The 22,621-nt window shown below is 25.5% G+C and overlaps 2 protein-coding genes across 4 annotated transcripts; one reads left to right on the forward strand and one right to left on the reverse strand.

Annotated features, from left to right (window-relative positions):
- Positions 1-5,386: 5,386 nt before the first annotated feature.
- Bm333 (Uncharacterized protein) lies at positions 5,387-9,581 on the forward strand (the record flags this gene model as incomplete). 2 transcript variants are annotated; one of them, XM_043077371.1, is made up of 8 exons in its annotated part: positions 5,387-5,512; positions 5,592-5,718; positions 6,037-6,193; positions 6,765-6,868; positions 7,773-7,930; positions 8,022-8,121; positions 8,574-8,701; positions 9,345-9,581. In XM_043077371.1, 8 exons carry the CDS (start codon positions 5,387-5,389, stop codon positions 9,579-9,581), a joined length of 1,137 nt encoding a protein of 378 aa, XP_042933305.1. The 2 variants fall into 2 exon arrangements, with proteins under 2 accessions (XP_042933305.1, XP_042933306.1); XM_043077372.1 differs by lacking the exon at positions 5,387-5,512 and having other exon boundaries at positions 5,670-5,718.
- Positions 9,582-15,970: 6,389 nt separating this feature from the next.
- Positions 15,971-19,352, reverse strand: Bm12010 (galactokinase family protein; the record flags this gene model as incomplete). 2 transcript variants are annotated; one of them, XM_043077374.1, is made up of 8 exons in its annotated part: positions 15,971-16,126; positions 16,296-16,474; positions 17,161-17,374; positions 17,525-17,776; positions 17,949-18,058; positions 18,377-18,492; positions 18,715-18,838; positions 19,259-19,352. In XM_043077374.1, 8 exons carry the CDS (start codon positions 19,350-19,352, stop codon positions 15,971-15,973), a joined length of 1,245 nt encoding a protein of 414 aa, XP_042933308.1. The 2 variants fall into 2 exon arrangements, with proteins under 2 accessions (XP_042933308.1, XP_042933307.1); XM_043077373.1 differs by having other exon boundaries at positions 18,356-18,492.
- Between the last annotated feature and the right edge of the window lie 3,269 nt (positions 19,353-22,621).

Here is a 22,621-nt window from a genome sequence, read left to right on the forward strand (position 1 = left end):
AAAGAAAAAAGGAAGCAGTAGTTATGTTAGAATTTTTATAAGTTCGGAATAAGGAATGAAATCGTTTTTGTTCGTCCTTTTTTTCAAGGTTGATATCTTCGTTTTCTTTTTCACTTCGTGAATTTTCTAAATTGCAGTTTGGTTGGATACTTTATGTTTTTATTTATTTTAGAAGAAATAACATTAAATATCCTATTTGGTATAAATTAGTTGAAGTTTTGGCATTAATGTCATTAATTTTAATTGATTTCATTTTCAGTTAATATAATTTTGATTTTTACTATCTTTAAATTTCAGCATTTTTTGCATAAGTTATTTAATTATTATATTTGCATTGCAATAATTAAATTCTGGTGAACTTCTTCAGCTAATTCATTAAATTGGCTTTTTTATCTGTTCCATTTTGCGGTAACTGAGTTATTTTTCAAAAAAGAAAAGAAAACCAAATGAAAGTTCAACAAGTTTACATTTATTTATTACTAAGACTCTGTTTTTTCTAGCCCAATTTACAAGGATTGATAGATTTAATCAGAATTAGGCCATGATAGTTTTGTTCATATCTGAATAAGTGCTGGATATAAACAGACTGGCATAGTGCCTTCTTAATATATGTTTTTCTTTTTTGATAACCGAAGAATTAAGTATTTATTTTTAAATTTCATTTACTGATTGAAAATAAAATTTATACAAAACATTTGTGGGCATAACGAACGTATATAATATGGAACAACTGAAATTGCAATATAAATGATTGGAATAATTCAAAATTCGTAGGTAAGAGAATCGTCAAATATTATATAACATGTTAATGAAATCTACACGAAGAAAGTATTCTGATTAGCATGCATCATCGATCAAAGACAGATAAATCTTCCAGTCCTTTTTCTTAACTATCTCTTCAGGACAAGAATAGTTAATTAATTGGAAAGAGAAAAATGAAGATTTCAGCAAATGAAAAGAAGTCAAAGTATGAACATAGAATTAAATTTCAACGAAAAATCAAAAAGAAATAGAAACATAAACAAAAGTATCAATTTATTAAAAGTCAGTTTCTCCTCCCATATTTTTTCCTATTATTTGAATGTAAAGGAAAAAATAAAGACAGAATTTGACAAATTCTTTAACTATATATTTAAAATTTTAATATAAGATGTCACATACCATTATTGTTATCATATTTATATGTGCATCTTACATGCGATATTCTCGGATTAAATATATCACTTATTCCAAGCTTGTTTATTTCACAATTACCACCAGAAATAGAACTGTCAACGAACTTTTTCTAAATTTTCTTAGCTTTTAATTTACGATGTGTTATAAGAATTTAGATATATTTCATTACTCTAATGCGCAGTGAATTATTAAGGTTGGTAAAATATATTTCCAATATCATTTAAACATTTGAATCCTGGAAAATTACCATTATAATTGGCTTCCAAATTAATTTCACATGGCATGGTATTGAATGTTTTTCCTAAATACAGGTATGACTTATCATTATTACCAAGCATTAATAGGTGGCGACAGTAATGATTAATCTTAGTTAAAAATGTAATAAGGCAAATACGGTAGGTTACAGAAAATATTCGGAACTAAAAGTGGCGATAGTACGTAATACTTGTAAACTTTTTTATAAAAAATTTAGATGGAACTAATTTACTGAATAATTTCTGGAAGATCAGCTTTGCCTTATATATGAATAACGTACTGTGAAGGAAAACATAACGATGGTATTTGTAAACTGAAATTACACCGTAATCTCTAGAAATATAAAGTAATACGAGTGTAAAATATGTTTGTTAAGTTAATTATTAATGATATTTCAATCCAGTAAATAACAGTGAGCTCTTTCTTGTATATAAGGCTATATAGAGCTATTATTATTAAAATTTTCTTTATTTGAACAAATTAAATCATTCTTGCCTTTTTTCTTTTTATCCTAAAAATTTAGAAAAATTTTTACATTATATTTCATACTTATTTGAAATTATTAGCATTTAAAATAATGAAATAAAAACAATAACAATAATGGAAATATCTTTCAATCCTTAAAAATTAGTACGAAAAATTTGATTCCTTAGAAAACGAGATATATCGCTCCCCAAAATATGTATTATAATAATTTGTTGGCTGAAAAGCGAAGATGAAATTTGCTTTTCTAAAATTCTAAACTTTCTAAAAATCTTTTTTTACAATATGAATTTTACTTCCAAATGAAAATTGTTCTATTGGAATATTATTAGCATATTTATCGCTTGTTTTACTCCTGAAAGGAATTTGCAGAATCAAAAAAAAAAAGCAAGAAAAAACGCAAAAAATTTTTCATTATTCAAATTTTCAAAATAAATTCGTTTTTTTTTTGACTCTATATTTTCCCAATAAACTTGTAATATTTAAAATATATAACTTTATTATCATACAGTGTCGTGAATTCGAATTAACATTTTGGTCAGAAGAGTAGTTGATTTAGATTAGTTAAGCTCACTTGACTTACTTTAAGCTTGTAGAACTTCTTATCTGTTAGCGAGATCGACTCAGACATGATTTATTTCCTTTATAAATGTGAATTGATACAATATGCAGTCGAATAATTGAAACGCAGCGAAGGAACAAATGGCACTGTTAAGGAGGAGGAAGAGAAGACTGCCACCGACTTTAAGGGTGCAGGAAGTGGGTTCACTTAGCAGATTAACATTCACAACGAAGACAGATGTACATTTACTATTTGAGGTTTAGATAAAGGATTCATTGTTTGGAAAGAATGAGATCTAGCAATGAATCATTAGCATTATTCTAAACACTTTGTGTGTAACCAAAATTTTTCGGTTTTCTGACATGTAGTATGCTGTAATTTAAATTTGTTGTAATTAATAATCAATGGAATTTTATATTTCTATGAAGAAATCTTTTACAATAATCAATTTGGCTGTGCAAATTATCTTAATGCAAAAAAAGACTTTTCATGATTGAATATAAGTGAAATTAAAATTAATAAAAATTACAGCGAAAATGTTAATAATGGAAAGTTCTCTTTGGCACATCTGAAATTTCGATTGAAAGTAATTTATGTTTACATAAAATTTGAATGCCACACAGTACATCTGCCCTCCTTCCCTCATTCCTTGTCTTCAGTTCATTTCTACCTTGTTTGTTATCATAAAGGCGAAAGTGTCATCAGTTTTAGTTTGCATGATTAATTTAATGAGATCAATTAAATTTACCATTTTATTTCTATGTTTCATCCATAAACCTCATTCCACCTAAATTTATTTTCTCTGAATTGGATTCGAAAATTTTAAATTATTTTCAAAATTTTGACTAATTGAGAACAATGTAAATTATCTTCTATATCTCAAACTATGCTCCTCATTAAAAGTTATTTCACATTGATTACTTTCATTACTATTTGTTTTTACTTCTTTATCGACAAGAAAACATACTTATAGATTCATTTGAAAAAAAGTTAAATTGAAAAGGATTTTTTTTTTTTTTTTAAATAATATCATTTTTTCAGGATTCTTCAATATCTTATTTCATTGAGTCAAGAAATTAAAGATTATTGATGGTTTTTGAAGATTATATGCTTCTCGAATGACTTTTTGCCGATTCATTTTAAATTTTAAATGAATTCTAAATTTTCTGTACCTAGACTTCCAAAAACCGAAAAAACTGAGAATATTATAAAGTTTGTTTTTATCAGTTAAATGTAGTTAATTCTTGTTTTTAGTCCTCTTATAATTAAGTAAACTGAAATAGTGCATATTTTGTTTATTTAAAAAGAAAGAAATAAAAAATGGTTACATAGGGAAGTGAAAAGTGAATCATTTAAAGATGCATTAAAAAATCTTGAACAAGTCTTCGAAGTTTAAATTAATTATACAAAACAAATTGTTTCTGCTCAATTACATTCAATTATTTTATTAAATATTTAAAGAATTAAGCATAAAATATTTGGTTACTATTTTGTTAGCTGTTGTCATATGGTAAATGACTGTTACAATTTATGTTTACCAAATGGATATTTATTATATTTTTCAGATTTTATTCCACAGCGATCAAAATTTTCTGCGTAAATTATTCTATTTAATATCAAACAACTTCTCCTTCAATATTCATACAATTTGTAAAAATTATTTATGGTTGTATATTTAGTTTAGCTGAATTGTTTTCATTTTGCATTTGCATATTGAATTTTATTTAATTTCTGGAATGGAAAAAGAGATGTTAAAAATTTATATTTAACCACTATGATGCAATTTCATTATCGTTTCATCAAATTATTCATTCGCATATGTTTTATTTACAGACACAGTGCCACTCAACAAATTATTCATTTTTTTTTTTTTTTCTGAAAACCTCAAAAAATTTTTTCCAAACTTTTTTGTTGTTATTGTCTAGTCAGCTGCACTGATTCATCTATGCTTATATCATCGTTTCTTCTTTATAATCTTTTGTTCCAAATAGATCAATATATCACCTAACGGGTGATATTTAATCCGATCTATGAAGTCACTTTCATAATTTATAAAATAATTTTATTTCTTGCAAACAAAATTAATTCCAACTCTCAAAATGAAAAAGGAATGGTGGAAGAGATAATTTATGTTTGCTGCTAATTTCAATTTTCTAAATTATTTTGATATTTTTTAACAGATTTTTGCAGAAATTATGAAAAAAAAAAATTCGGAAATCTAATAATTACCGCATAAAATGTTTTTCATAGTTTGAATATATTTACCCATTTGTTGTAAAACATCATTAAAGATGAAATTGTTTGGCTAGAAAACAGGATTTTCTGGTTGACTCATAAATTAGAAGGGTCATTCTGTATGTTCATTTCAGAATATCTCTTGATAATTCCTGAAAAAAGTTAAAAAAAAAAAAAACAGATTGTTTATAAAATTTGGTTTCACCATGTATTTACTATATAGTTATACATATATGATCTTACTATTTCTTCAAAATTTTAGCACCTTTCTAATTATTTCTTATATCAATAGAAAAAGGAAAAAAGAAATTATCTAAAATTCGACAGAAAAAGAGATTATCTAATATTTTGAATTGAAAAATTTTTTTAAATTAATTTTTTGTTCAAATTTTTTTACTAATTCTTTTTTTCTAGCACTGTTTTTCCGATATTTGCAATGGAAGATCCTAAATTTTTCCTCATTTTATCCTCAATTTTTTTCATATATATTTTTTTGTTTTATTGGAAAAAAAATTTTCTAATTTTTTGAATTCTTTCTTTGCTACAACTTTTCATAGTGTATGAAATGGAAATTTCGCAGTTTTAGTTTGTAATTGTTTCAAAAAAAAAAAAAAAAAGTAGAAGCAAATTTTTTGGATTGTTTGTTACGTTTTTTGAAATATATTTTGAAGCGGAATGGACAAAAAATTGACGCTAATTGGCGAATTAATTCACGAAATCAAGAAATCATGGAATGACTCATATTGTTTACAACATGAACAGTTTTTCCAGGCAAATGTTCTGGCTGACGATATTATTCAGGTAGGGCCAAAAAGCTTAAAGTGATTTGAATGAAAAGATGATTTTACTGTGATTTCATTTCCCTTACTTATATTTTCAGAAGTTAATTAATTTGCGTAATTTATGCAGTAATATATCCTTGAGTACTACGAAGAATGAATGTTATGATAAGATATTAATGAATAGTGATACACGACAATGTTTGCCTCACCATGGAGAAATTCACAGTTAGTTTAATTTGACAAAATTTTAGAAATAAAAAAGAAAGAAGCAGCAAGCAAATTAAAATGAAAATAAATTAATTAAATTTTTGAGTTAACTATATATATATTGTACAAATTTGATGTTAATTATGCACCGTACTGATTTAGAGAGTGTTGTACAAATTTAGAGTTAACTATGTACTGTAAGTTTCGAATTAACTAGTATCGTACGAGCTTAAAGCCAACTAGCTGTATACGATACAAAATTAGGGTCAGTTATACGGTATATATGGAAAGCATATACGATTACTGTAACATAAGGATTTTTTTTTTTTTTTTTAGCTGAGCAAATGGTTAATATAAAAACGGAAGCAGTGCTAAACAATGATGAAGCAAATTTAATAGAGATAGCTCATCATGCATTTAATAATGAGAATTATGCAAAATGTGTTCGAACAATTGAAAGGATTGCAACATTGCAACAGAGCAAATTAAATCCGTAAGTTCAATTAAATAGTCACATTCAAAAATTTCCATATTTCATTTTTTTTTTTTTCTAAAAAATTTGTCTTGTAATTATATTTTTTCCCGAATTATGGAACTCTCAACTAATTCCTGATTATTGTTAATAGCAACAGTGACAATGTAGCATAGCGATCTATTCATCTTGGCAAATATTTGATGTATTTCGACAAGTTCAGCAAATGAGCTAGATTTCATTAAGACTTATGAATTTGGGATCAAAATTATTCCATCTATTGCAAGATCACTTGTACAACCTAAAGAGAGAGAGAGAAGGAGAGAAGTGAATAAACGCGGGTTATTTCATGTTTTTAGTTTCATTCCAGAACTATTTGGCAACTATCGTAAACAGTCTTTTATTTTAAATAAGTTTTAAAATTGCATAGAATTTATATTTTCTTTAGTAATTCTTAGATTTGCAACTATTTCCTTCCTACTTTGCATAGTGTATCTACCTATTTAATTTAATAGGTAATATCAAACTTTTCCCATTTTTTCAAACAACGCCAAAGAGATGCAATCTTTTTGAATAATTATATTTCTTATAGAATTCTCATGGATTTATGCCATAAATCATATAAAAAAGTTATCCAAAGTGCGGCATCAAATACTGATCGGCTAAAATTGTGTGAATGGTGGAGGTTATTTGTTGGTGATTGATTTTCAAATTATTTCTTTATTTCATTGTTTTAATTGTTCCATTTTTCCTAATTTTTTATGAATTAAAATAGAGATTAGCGTAACTAAATTTATTTACAGTGATTAAATATTATTATTTGAATTATCAACTAAAGCAATTAAATTGTAGTAGCAGTTTACTACAAGTATCGAAATTTAGGTGATAACTGTGTGTGAAAGATTGGGAAATTCTAGCAAAGTTAATAAATGTTAGTTACAAATTTCAATCATGAAATAATTTTTAGCTTTTTATTTCCTTTTCTCTCTCTTTCTCTCTTTTCTTGTTTTGCTTTACTCAAGAAAAGAAATAACAACCATATTTGGATAATGACAAAATATAAAATATTTTAACGATAACGATTCAGGAAACATATGAAACTAAATTCCTGAAAATGAATGCATTTAGCAGATATATACTTTTTTCAAAAATATCAAAAAATATTAAAAATTTATGAGACAAATTAGAATTCAAAACTCAGAAAAGATTTGCATTACGATTAGAAACTGAAATGCAAAAAAAAAAAAGAGATGATTCGGAAAATGAAAAATGAAGAATGCTGAGAATTATGGCAAAAAAAAAGAAAGATGAAGAATGAAGAATGCATAACGAAAACATTTCATTTCACTTCATTGTAATTCAGAATAAAAATTTGAAAAGAATAAAGGGAGAGATCGAAACAAGATTGAGTTAACATTTAAGCATTATGAGAGGAATAAAAATGAATAGAATAATCGAATTAACATGATTAAATCAAAATTGAAATGGCCGAATTAAAATTAATTTTTTTTTCCAAGAAAAAAGAAACATCAGAAAATTAGAAAAAAAAAATAATATTGGAAGGAAGAAATAAGCAAACAAATAAAGTTTTAAATTTCAGAAAGTACAAGATTGGATGATTCATCAAATGAAGCATTACTCTGTCAGATCGATTGGCGCAGTGAATGTTTGCAAGAAAGATTAAAACTTACGAGATGTGTTAATGAACGAATGCGAATATCGGAATTATTGATTGTTAGTTTGATCGAAGCATATGAGGTGAATAATATTTGCAAGAAAATTTTAAATGAAATTAGAATTTTAAATTTGATTTTAAAATTGAAATATTTGATTTAAATTATAAATTTAGGTTGCTGTTCAATGTATGGCAACATTTTCAGCCGTCAAATTAAAGCAACGCATCGATGGTTTATGTTCAATGATTAATGATTATTTGCGCAATTTTTCTGGTATTTTTTTAAGTCGCTTTTCTATTTTTATTTTTTCCAAATTATCAACTATCATTAGTATTAAAAATTATTTTGACTTCTAATTAAGTGATTTTAATTAATTTAATGATTTCATTTTTCTTTTTTTTTTTTTTAAAAAAGATATTTGATCATTTTCAATTTTTTATAAATTAAATTCATGTCTTCCTGACACCAAAAGATAAGGGATGATTAATTTATTAACCAAAAGGAAAGTGAAATGAACCTTTAAATTGGTAATAGAAATTATCGGCAGATTACTATCAAAAGTATTGTTTGTAATATTAAATATTTCATTATCATTGCTACAATATGTGTGAAAAGAAGCAATGTGCTTATTAATTTTATCAAGTAATTTAGTAAATTGTTTATCGGATTGTGTGCATACAATAGCATTTGTTGACAATAATAACGGAATTAGAATGTGAATTTAGAATTGGACAAAGTATCATTGGTGATTGAAGAAGGAATCGAACTCTTAAGGCTTATCTATAATGAAGCAAAGGATGAGTTCAATACAACGATACAAAATAATTCGAAAAATGAAGATGACAGAAAAATTGTTAGCTTATTTTCAAGTTTCGAATTAAAAATAGTGAATTGAACCTGATAATGATGATAAAGAATAAGAAGCACTTTTCATTTTAATGATTCTAGTGATAAGGAATATTTTTCTTTCTTCAAAAAATAGGAAAAAGATAACGAGTTACTTTGATGGTTTTGTTACATGATGGTAAAAATTTATGAAAATGTCGAATAAATAATGCAAAAAGACAAAGCTAATCATAATATACAACTAAGAAATTTAATAAAATCATTATTTTCATGTTTGAATTTAAGAATAAATAAATGAAATCACTATTTCATCTATGAAATTGAGGATGAATCATATGAATGTAAATTGAAATGGATTAGATTTTTGGAAAAATCAAACTTATTACTAATTTAATTGAAATAATAGTTCAAGCTTTTTGAATAATTTCTTTCTATTATTCATTTCTTTTCTCTCTTCCTCTCTTTCTCTTTGTACTTGTTTTCTCTAAATCATAAAATCATTTTATATAATTTTGATCTAATTTAATTCCTACATGTACATATTAGAGCAAAATATGCTATAACAAAATAAAAGAGAACGAAAATTTTGATAAATTTAAAGTTTCTTTTAATAAATTAAAATAATTTAAAATTAAGTTAAGATATTTCAGTTAATGGCAATAATGAACGAAATCAATCTTGTCTTACAGCACTGCAGTTGGTGTGATATTAATAAGGCGGAAATTAAGCCAACTGATATGATAACTGTATGCAATCATTCTAACACAGCTATCATCGATCAAAGCAATACTTCAACAAATGACTTATCATCTGATGACGATGATGGTGATGATAATGATAATGATAATGATCTCTATCATGATGATATCATTGAAGCACGCTTTTAATTATCTTTTCCAAATAATTAATCAATTTTGTAATTTTGTTGGCATAAAAAAAGGCAGCCAATTGTAAATAAATTGAAATTTTTTGGAAGAAATAAGAAAGAAAATAATAAATATATGGAAATAATGGTAAAAAAGAAGATGAACATTATGATTACGAATAACATTTGTGAAATTTTTTTTGTATAAAATTTAAAATTTGTAAAATTTATTCATTCAATATTTTAATTGCCTATTTGTTCATAAAAAAAAAAAAAAAAATTCATTATTCATTATTCTAAAAAAACAAAAAATTTTTTTGGATCAAAATTTTATTTTAAATGAAATTTGATTGAAAGACTATCTCACAATATGAAATTTAATCATATAATTTGCATGTTAATGTGTACAAAGGTGTAAATAATAGAATAAATAATTAAACAACTAAGCAAAATGAAAGTAATTCAATTCTCAATAAATTTGTGCTTTCCATATGAAACTTAAATCATTTAATTTAATTTTTATTTCAGTTTTAGATTATTGTTTCAGAAAAAAAATTATTAGTCCCATTACTTTATATGGTGATACACTCAAATATTAAGTGTCTTTAATTCATAATATTAATATAAATAATTTGTTTCAATATTATTTCTTTTATATAACATAATTCTTGTCGTTTTCTTCTTGTAGAAGATTTATCAAAATTTTCACTATTTTTTGATTAATTAATATTATAGAAATCGTTATTTCTGAGCATAATTAAATATTCAATGAATTATCAAATCAGTAGGAAAATTCTTAAACACAATGATACCTCAGTGAAATGCTGAATTGTTCGATTTATCAATAACTAACTCTTCTAGTTGATATCAATTCAATTTTTTTTAATATTATTTTAAGAGTTTTTTTACCACTTTCATTTTCTTTTACGTGAAATGCGCTGCCATTATTACGCTTGAGCATATGGTCGCATCACGTAAAACAAATTGCCCATTTTATTTTTGCACGCAACACATTAAATCGATTCATCATGTTTGAAGTCTGCATAGCAGTGACAGGAAATAATCAAAAGGTCAAATAAAGGTAATAAGTGAAAAGATCTTAAATCTTAAATGATATGACAATCGTTGGCGTAATTATTACCTCAAGAATTATTTTAAAACTTTAAGTGTGACATTTTTTTAAAGAAAAGAGAAAACTCTGCTCGAGAATCTTAAATTTTCATTGCAAAAATTATTGCTAGAAAATTTACCGCAAAAAGGTAATAAGCAATTAAATGCTTAATAATGCGTCATCAATTCAGTGACTCAAATTGATTTGATAATTCCGCAATAAGATGGAATAATAAACACAAAGTTAATGTTTTATTTTCAACGAATTGAAATCTTAACAACCTTAATGCTGTCATTCCTGAATAATTCATCGGAAGACAATCAGGAATTAATCTTCAACCTGTTCAATATAAAGTGCATATTAAAAAAAGAAATTAAAACCCGAGTTATTTATTTCAGAAGTATTCAATCATAATTACCTTTATTCGAACAGCAAACCTTCCGGTAAAACTAATTATTTCGGCCTCAAAAAAAAAAAAGCTGGAATCCAGATTAACTCACCAATTCAGGAAATTCTTTTCTTTAATTTCAGAAATTGATTTTACTTTATTATTTATTTCTTTTTTTCTTGTCTTCGTTTGGGGTTTTCCTTAAAAATTAAACTATCATATTTTAAAAGGAGAAAAATGAAAAAATTTTCTATTTGATCGTAAGGACATAACTTCAGTAATAAAAAAGTTCAACTTTTTTTTTTGAAAGCAACTAGCAATTTTCTTTGACAAAAGAAAATCCATAACAGTTGCATACGTTTTTTTTTAATTTAATGTTAACGAAATTAAATACATCTGCAACATTGCTGATAGCAACAACAACAACAACAACAGAATAAAAAACAATAACAAAATGATAATAATAATAATAATGGCAATAAATAATAATGAAAATAAATATAAAAATGACAACAAAGAGAGAAAAGCAACAATTTTTAAAAAATTCATTCTGACAAATCTGATAAAATGACAACGAAATGTTTATTCTTACATTAATATTGGGATAATAAATTAAAGCCGTATGGTACTACCAGCAAAGGATATTATCATATGATAATGATAGCAAAGATGGTGGAATAATTAACGATTGATTTCGATATGTGATAAGATAAGACTGATGCTACATCAATTGATACTATATTATAAGTGATAATATCTTAAATAATATAAATATGATGCATGTTTAGCTTGTACAATACGATCTATTCAAAAGTGAAAGTATTATTTGAACAATTAATTGAAATGTTGAACTTCTGAAACAATATGACAAAAGTTTCAATTTAATAAGATTTTAAAATTTTCGCTATGGTAAAATTTTTAGAATTTTAATGGAATTAAAAAATTTTTGAATGTTTTATTGAAATAGAATTTTCATTTTTCGTTTTTTTTTTTGTTTAATATTTGAAAATAATAAATCGAATAAATAAAAGTTAAAAAACTTGTTCTTCCTTTTTTCTCATCCATTCTATACGGAGAGAATAAGAAGGAAATTCAATCACTTACGTGGCCTGTAAAAGGATCGAAATTATTGGATTACACGTAAGTGAACTGATTTAATTGAACAGATGTAATTGAGAATGTGATTGAAACAGCGGCAATATTCGAATTCCATCGATTAACTGTTTACACTCATTTCTGCTTTCACTATTACTTTGTGAAAAATTGACCCATTTGATCCTTTGACCTATACATAAGTGACCTTCACCATTCATGTAATAGATGTAAGTTACGTGAATTACTAAGTTATACGTAACTGGACAGATATCACATGGGATTTAATCAATGATAATATTTAAATGCTGTTGATTAACAAGGAATACCATTTCTATTTTCATCATTACGTGCTATTAGCCAGCCCATTTGACCTGTATGGATAGTATAGTATTATTGATTAGCAATTTGCGCCATATCTATCCCACTGATTCCGCTACCAATTAAGGAAGAATTTTCTTTTTCGATTAAGGAAGAATTTTCTTTTTCAAATAATTCAAAATTTTCACTTCAATATCAAAATTAGTAGAAATTTTACATGTAAAATTATTTTTTTAACGATTTAAAGAGTAGCAATAATGATATCGATGAAACAAACATGAAATTAATAATGGTTTGATTAAAATTAATGAATTTTAATTAAGTGGTAAGGTTTCTGAAATTAATGAAATATATGTCAAAAACAATCAAAATTTTTTTCTTCACTTTTTTCTCTTTTCTTAAACAAAAAATTCTTCGAAAAAAACAAAACATTATTAGTTGGATTTTTATTTTTACAACTTAATTAAGCTAATTTTCTTTCATCTAGTTTGCTTGGATTTTTTAAATCAACATTTTACCACTTATCATTAAGAGATAGTAAAATGGCACTTTATTCAGTAAATAATTTTAGTAAAAATTCCATAAAATAAATGATCCATCTATTATTTCATTGTTTTTGTAAAATGATGAATAAAATATATAAATTTATTTTGAAAAAATGCAATTAATTATAAAGAAAAATTTTTCAGTGATATTTAGCTTAAAAAAGGGAAATATTTTAATATAGCAAACAATTTTTCATTTTGCTTTTTTTCTATTTTATATCGTAGAATCAATCCATTTGCATTCTATCGCACAATTAATTCCACTCTATTTCAGAAAATTGTTCCATCACAACAAGTTTCTGTTTTCCTCTTTTTTTTATGACAACTTAGTACTTAAAAAATATTTTTGTATTTTTATTTTTCAAAAATATATTTGAAGAAAAAAAAAAGGAATTTAACTTCTGTCATTCGTTCTAGATGATACATTGATTTTTGAAGAGAAATTTGTTGAAACAAATTAATTAACTACTTCTTAAAAAAGTTTATTAACGAAGTGCATATTCATGAATTTATATTATAATGCTGTTTAATTATATATATTGTCGGTATTTCAATATGAATTTCACATTTCAATATTAAATTTGCAACATTTTAGTATATCTCAAAAAAAAAAAAAAAAAAAAAAAAAAAAGAAAAAATTACAAATGGTAAAGGCGCGTACTAAATTAAGAAAGGAAAGAAATAATGAAAAATGGCATTAAGATTATGCGAATAATTCAAAATTACAGAAGTAACATATTTCTGAACTTGTTGCACAAAAGCGCCAAGTATAATTGGAAGCGGAAATGTATTAAGTGATGAATTTTAAATTGTCGAATTATTCCATTATTTTTTGAGCAAAAGTAATTGAAATTATTTCGAAACTTTAAAAATTTTTCGTATAAAATTTACAATATAGTCGTTTAAATTTCACTTCTTGACATAATTCAATTCAAGTTAAATAAATTGTGAAAATTTTGCTTCATTTTATCTGTTGCAAAATTTCTGTTATTTATTATTATTATTATTAATAATATTATTATATCACTATTATTATTGGTTACTATTATTTATATGAAATGAATGTTTGTTTTATGTTTACTTTTACTTTTTCATTGTTATTATTTCTTGAAAATGTTTTACAAATTATGTTTAATTTTACTGCATATATACTTTATTTTCCAAATAAATTGTTTTATAGCGATGAATGAATTTTTCTCTTCATAAGATGGAAAGGAATGCTCCTCATCAGTTAAATTTTGAATATATTTTAATGAATTTGCATTTACCTTTGGATGCTATTTCTATTTCACTCTTATCAATTTAATCATTCTAGGAGGACAAGAAAAAAGATTTCTTTCTTAACATTAATAATAACGAGAAAAATGATTGATAGTTTTGAAAATTATTCTTACTTAAATTATTCAAAGAAGACAAAAAATTGTTAATTTATTTAGCACAAATGGAGTGAATATATCCTCAAAATACTGCTCATCTCTCCCTCCCTCTCTCTCTCTCTCTCTCTTTCTTTTTCTCGAAAAAATATCCATTGAAGAGAAATAAAAAAAAGCTTTCCAATAAAAAAAAAAAAAAAAAAAAAAAAAACAAAAAAAGAAACGGTTCGAATGTGTTTTAAAAATGTGAAATCAAAATCTAAAATTGAAATGATAAAATCAATGATGCCTAGAACTACTCCCTTTGTCCAACATAAATAATTAATTGTATTTAATACCATTAAGTTTTACAATATCGAATTATTCGCTAAATTTTCACAGCCAAAAATTACAATTAGTTTTTCTTTTCTCTCAAATATTGTCTAATTTAATTATATCAAATTAAATCAACACCAATAATCATATTTCTTAATGGCATTTTAAGTGAAGCATTCAGCATTAATGCAAAATTTATAAACTTTAATTCAGGAATGAGAAAATAGTGGAGCAAAAAAGAAAAACGAAGAGAATGATAAAAATTTTGTGACAGATAATCGGTGACAATAGATGAAAACTTCATCTATCACATTTGATGGTCGAAATTCTTTCGTTATCATTTTATCAGTATGTGCAATCATTTGTGCATTAACATTGTCATTGTCAATATGCCTGCAAAAGTATTACTTTTTGTCGTTTTTGCAAACAATGTAAAATCAATTTTCCCTATTCAATTTTAACATACAAAAAAAGAAATAAAAAACATAAAATATAGAAAGGATAGAAAGAGAAATAAAAAAAAAAAAGAAACAACAAACTTTTTTAAAAAAAAAAGAACTGTGGAATAGTAAATTGCATTAGCATTACGATATCAACAACTGATTACAATTGAAAAAAAAAGAGATATTTGAGCTTTCAATTGAAAAATATAGAAAAAAAGTGAAATAAAAAAATAAGTAAGCGAAATGGACTGATAAAGGAATTGCAGTAAGTGATAAGTGATTAAATAAATAATATGTCAATAAAACAATATTTGTGGAATGCATAGAGAAATGATAATTAGTACTAAAAGTAAACTAAATTTTTACCTAATAGTTCCACTAAATTTTTCAACAAAAAAGCCTTTCTTGAAATATTTCGATCGAAATATTCGATATATGAATAAAACATTACATCGCTATCTAAAAAAAAGTTTTATCTAAAACTTCGGCATTAGCATAAGTGTCTTACATCTCATTTTGACAAAGAAATAATACTAAATTATTGAGATAATGCATAAATTATTGCGATTTTATCAGAAAACATCATTAACTAAACATTGATTTGATGTAATTAAGATCAAATCTAATTAATAGGAATGCTTTTACGTAAGTAAGTGAAGAAACAATCTAACAGAGACAATAATTATTTGAATGATTTTGATTACATGGAGGGAGAATAATTGCTTTACTATAAATAGAATAAAGAAATAAAATTGAAGAAAGTGAAAGAAGAGCAAATATGAAAGGCAACAATTTCATTTCAATGATTTCAGTAAATCTCTCATTAGCATTTCATCAACTGTATACCACTAGCAGGTCCACTCCAAAACAACACTTCCAGATCGGACTGTTTGATGTCAAAAAGCGCAACGGCGCAACCACCCCAGCCAGCTCCCGTAAGTCGCGCACCTAATGCACCATTTCGTAAACAGTTCTCCACCTAAAATTTCATTTATAATATGTAATGCAATATGCAAAACACTTTACATACAATAGTTTCTATTAATTTGATTAAAATGTGAAATATTTAGAATATTATAATACCAATTTTATCATTAACGATTGATAAGCAATACTTTTGAATCTTAAAAATAGAAGAAAGAACTGACTACTTCATCTAGTTTATTGCAGGAACATTCGAATAGTTCCTTACAGCTATTATGGCTTTCGGTCATCAGTTTCCCCATCTCTTCCACATTACCACTTTTACATGCTTCATGAAATAAACGAACTCGATCTGCCTCCATGTACACATGTTTTGCTCTTTGCGCCAGTTTAAATGTTTCCACTGCAAATGTTTCAATGAAGTAGTGATAAGGCAAAATGAATAAAATGAATTTGATTGAATCTAATTTTCAAAAATCATATATAACATACATTTCTTCTTAAATAATTTTTTCTTAATTAATATAAAACATTATCAACATTTGATATACTTACAATTACATATTTCGGTAACGAATAAATAATAAATAATTGACTGAAAGGATGATTACTGTTGATAAGAGAGAACAGATACTTCCAATAAATACATAATATACGTTTGTCAGATGTTGAATATATAATCACAATATTAAAGTATTAATACTTAATACTTATTTTAATGACTAACATAATGCTGCTCATTTAAACCAACATATATCAATCGAAAGTTTGTAAGGTTATTAATAAAACAATAATAATAGTAATAATAATAATAATAATAATAATAATAATAATAATAATAATAATAATAATAATAATACGATAATAATAATAATAACGATAATAATAATTAATAACAATAACAAAAATAAAATTCTTTTCTGGTAAAATAAGATGGAGAAAGCTAAAATTTTTCAACATTTTATTTTGTTCTATTTTAAAAATCTTCGGACTTGTGAAACCTAAGATCTAATTGAAGATTCCCTGTTCATATATGAAAGCCATTCATATATTATTTTTTTTCCCAGCTTTTTAAATTAGAAAACGAACTGTGCTGAGTGTTCGCTGAAAGGATTGTTTGGTTGAAATTTTCATTTGATATGCCTAACAAGCTAAGAGCATTGTCCTTGGTGTAAACATGATCGGATAGCACTTCCTCTACTACTACAATCATTTCTTGAGCAGTCTTCTGCAATCGCTGTGCAACTTCACCTAACGTTCGAATTTCTTTCCAACTTTCTAGTTCATACACTTTTGCTATGATCTGAAGAAATCAACGTATTGATTATTTCCAAGTAAATTTTAAGTATCTGTAAGCAACAGTAATTATTGTAGGAAATAAAAATCATAAATCTGTGATAGAATAAGGTGATTTGATAAGAACTCAAATAAATTTGAAGAATGCATTGTAAACCTGAGCTGCTAGACGACATTCCACAACACGTTCATTGTATTGAGAGGTAGCTGCCTTATTAAGCGCTTCTCCAGAATGAATCACAGCGAAGAGAGCATTTTCGGGAAGTGTAACTGGTGCAAATCTAAGTGGATTGAAGTCAATGAGCATTGCAGAGCCTTCATTAGCTAAAATTTCGATTGCTTGATCCATACCACCACCTTCCACACCCACGTATCGCTCTACTTCAGCACACAATTCAGCAAATTCTGTCTGCAAATTCTATTTGTTAATTTATAGATTACACAATAAATGAGTGAAAGATTACAGCATACCAGGCAATTGATCACATCTCGATTTATTAAATATTTAATGCTTACATCAGATGGCAGTAAATCAAATATATGGTTGGAGTTAAAATTTATACCACAAATTATATTTGTACCTTATTGATAATATCAAAATCTCGCCCCGTATGCAGTGCAAGTGTTACCAATGCCGCGGCGCATACGAGAGAACTAGAACTAGAGAGACCAGCACCTGTTGGTATAGTACCTGTAATGGTATAGCACCTGTAAGCTCAGAATTGAGAATAAGTCTGTAATTTATAAAAACTTTGTAAGAATAAAATTATATTATATTTATTAAAATTAGTGCCCAAAAGGTTTTAAGTTACAATGAAATATAATTATGAAATATTCGTGAAATATGTCACTATAAATTATTTAAATATTGAACTATTGCAGATTAAAGAAGAATTCAAATCCAATCGCTAATATTTTATGAACAAAATATTTTAGTAGCATAATAAGTTATTGGTAAGACATCCAAAGTAAACACATTACGACCTACCGTGAACTAATACATTCATACCTTTCGGTAACATATTCAAACGCCTTAACACACCTTTCCAGCCGCATAAAAAATAATGAAACCATTCGGGTTTCTTACTACCAATCCAATTATCGCAAAATTTATATGTATGTGCTCTTTAAGAATAATAATTTACTAACATTTTACAAGTAAATTTTAAAAATTTTAAAAGTAAATTTCAATTGAATTAAAGACGATTTTTTTACAATCTAGTTCATGCCATAACAATAAACAATAAAGTTTACTTCAAAATCTTTCACAATAAAGAAACTTTGTTGCAGTGCCTATTGCCACAATAAAACTTTGCTTAAAAGCTTACTAGAACAATGAAACTTTACCTGAATGCTGTATTAATATTTTGGAACACAATTTCATTGGTATCATGAAGTGAAGCTAAAATATACGTCGAGGCGCTAATTGCCATTGGTAATACACCGTAACCACTATAATCAATATGTTCACCTGCAAGACACAACATTTATTGTCTTCTTTATTAATATTTTAATGCTTATTTGTCCTCATCTTTTCAATAATTACCGATATATTATATTTTATTACAAATGAATTATACAAATTTAGTTATCTATTAAACAATGACAAATCAAAATATAAATAAATAAATAAGCGAATACATTCATTTATTATTTCAGTTCATTTCTTTCCTCCGAGTATTTATTCATCAAAAAACTTTCAAGTTGAAAAAATTTGAAAAATTATTGCCTTTTTATTTTTTAAATTATTTTATCAAATTTGAAATATATTTAAAAATAATTACATTAAAGTTCTTCTCTTTTTTAAAAAATATAGTATAAAGTTTAGTAAAAGAATAATTTTTTAAAAAAAAAAAATAATTTTTGTAAAAAAAGAATAAGAATAAATTACCAATTAAATTAACTCGTCCTGGACAACGAACAATATATTTTGCACTGCAATTAAATCGCTGTCGAAATTCATCCTTCAACTCATCGACATCCATTATCGCTGATGTCAATATTGACTGCCACTCTTAATACTGCTCTGTAGAGAAAAAACAACTATAATACATTTGCATAATTATCGATTAGATGGAGTAAAAGAAAAAAAGATATTTACTAACAACTTTTATAAATTTAAATTATTCGTTCTTCTATTATGATATTATCATTTTATTTATCGTTATAAGTATATATATATATAATTAATATTCTCATAAAAACACTAAAATAATATTAAATGATATTCAAACGAAATAATTGTCGAGAATGAATGAATTTTGGAAGAGAAAAGAACAATAATGTGCAATTTCTATGAGAAAAAGATTGATCAAAAAAAAATTTCAAATTATCAAAAATTCACGAAGATATATCTGCTCTCATTGATAGTTCAATAATAATTATTTCCATTTTTTATTAGATGAAATCATTGCTTCTTTAATCCCTCGTGAGAAAGTTTCAAATGTTCAGATTGTATCGAAAAATTTTTTGAAAGGTTAAAAAGGAACTAAAAAACAATTTTGAATTAAGAAAATTTAAAAAAAAAACTTTCTTTAAAAATTGAAATGATTGAAAGGACTGATATTTTGAGGAAATGTTCATTTAATATCCTGCGACTACTACATAAAAGATTAATAGGAATGGTGTTGAAGGCCGAATTGGTGCACCGGCATTTTCGTGTCTTTAAAATATTCAAATTTCAAAAGTTTCGAGAACTGGTATGTGCGAAGAAGAAATTTTGCTTGTGCACTGTTGTTTTAAAAAGTTTGAATTTCACCTTGCAAATTTGCAAATTTTTTATTCTACCAAAATTACCGATTGATTGATTGGTTGTTTAATGTAAATTTCATAAGTAAAGCAGTTAAAAGGATAAAACTTCAAGGACAGAGAGATGATCCGTTGATGGCTTTCAAGGATTTGCTTTCCTTTTTTTTTTTTTTTCACTTCGAATACTTCGAATAACAGATTTTGGTTTCAAGCAATATGAAAATTTCAAATTCATTTTTTGATTCCAGTCATAGCATTCAAAATATCATTCCAAAACATCTGGCGAATCGTGTAAAGCAATACTTGAAACACATATAAGGAATAATAGCAATATAATTTCAAATTAATTTCATAGTTTCAAAAAAAAAAAAGAAAAAACTTACGAAAAGAAACTTTCAATCACTTATTACTGTAAGATGAAATTTTCAACTACCAAAAATCATTACTTAAATTAGATACGGAAACGGAATAGAACTAAGGTATTAGGGAAAATTATATCTAAAATTCTAATGAACCATCTAAAATTCTAATGAACCCAAAAATATTCTGAATGAAATAATAATAATAATAATAATAATAATAATAATGCATCAAATAGGATGGATGAAAAATGAGCAATGCTTTTTCCGCTCAAAAGTGTGTGTGTGTGTGTTATGCTAAATAATAATAATAATACAAATCAATTGCCATTTCTTTTCTGTAAGTATTCAATCACTACAAAAAAAAAATTTTTTTTAGGACGAAAAAAAAACGAAGAATATGTTTAAATGTAATGCTAAAGTGCGAGAACTTTATGAAATATCTTACACAAAGCAAGGAAAAAATAATAGTATGAATTGAAAAATTTTAATTCTTGCAAAAAGCAATTTAAGAATTCAGACATTATTTCCGTAACCAAGAAAATTATGGAAATTTATTTCATCCTTTTCTATTTAATGCTTCATAATGCATCATATCGTATACATATGAGTTTTTTTCTTTACAATAAAACAAACATCATCATACATCAGTATATGTATCTTACTATTACACATTCTTTATAGACCATAAAAAAGAAAAGCTATTTGAGCATCGATTATTTCCAAACGAACCAAAATATGCACTCTTGCCGAGATATTCTCATCACTTCAACCTAATATAACAATCTGAAACACACAAGATAATTTCATATTTATATTTATATTCATACCTATACTTTCAAACTAACCTACACTATATATATAAACATGCATAGAAATATGTTTACAGTATACATCATACTATTACACATTCTTCATATATACCACAGAAAAAAAAGTTATTTGAGCATCGATCCATAATATGCACTCCTGTCGAAATATTCTCATATATACATACATAAATATATTTATTTATCTACAAAATATCTACACTTACATTTATATATTTACATTTTTAATATTTGTGGATATTTACAGATACCTCAATGACTTTCTTTAACATATACCTTAAATACTTTAAAAGTTAAGTTCGAATTTAGATAAATAAAGACAGGTATATTGATTAATTTGATTCATATATAAATGTAATACTTTCCGACAACTTAATAACACATTCTTTAACATTTTGAAAGAGAGCAAAGAAAATATTTTCTAAAAATGTATGTTTAAAAGGAAAAGTTTTAAATTATTAAGTAGACGAGAAAGAAATTGAGCAAATGAAAGGAGAGTTAGATTATATTGTTAGATTTGTGTTATTTGTGTTGAAAGAGAGAAAATTTTCATCAGCGAAAAGAAAAGGGAAATACAACGGAGCAATACGAAAACTACGAATTTATTAAATGAATAAATAATTGAACAATAATTATTAATCAAAAATGAGAAATGTTAACAATAATAATAATTGTTTGATAATCTAACCGATAGTTACCAAAAAATGACCCCAGTAATAGCATGTCAATTGATAAGCAGTATATCACATCTAATCATTTCCGTAACAAGAAACAAATGAGATAAATTTTACACCGAGAAACAGAGAAGGTGACATGCAGCATATGCGACACGCTGGATAATGTGTCACCTACCCATAGTGAGGATTTCTAACGGTCATTTTATGTTGGTTTACTGGTTTACAGTTAATTGAGGATTACATAGGTAAATGATTACGATAAGCAGGGTTACAACGTAAGTAGTTGTGGTTACGATATAATAATTTACATAAGTTTATACCTAATTTTTATTTTGCTGATATTTTAGTGTCTTGTATTACTTCATTTCTTTCTCCATTCGAGAGATGTAATTATAGTTATATTTTATATTCACTTATCTTTAATTATATTTATGTTTATATCCAAGTTTTTCGTTCATGCTTATATTTGCGTTTTTCATATTTGTACTTGTATACATGTTTTGCATTTAGTGATATATTTGTTTTTCCATTTTATTCAAATTTTTGTTCCTAGGATTATTCGATGCTCCTTATGAGTGGAATGTTATGATATGATGATATGTAAAATCCGTTAGTTTGAATACATTTTTAGATCAGAACG

The sequence above is a fragment of the Brugia malayi genome, assembly GCF_000002995.4.
Source record: "Brugia malayi strain FR3 genome assembly, contig: Bm_v4_Chr1_scaffold_001, whole genome shotgun sequence".
In the NCBI taxonomy this organism is placed as follows: Eukaryota; Metazoa; Nematoda; class Chromadorea; order Rhabditida; family Onchocercidae; genus Brugia; species Brugia malayi.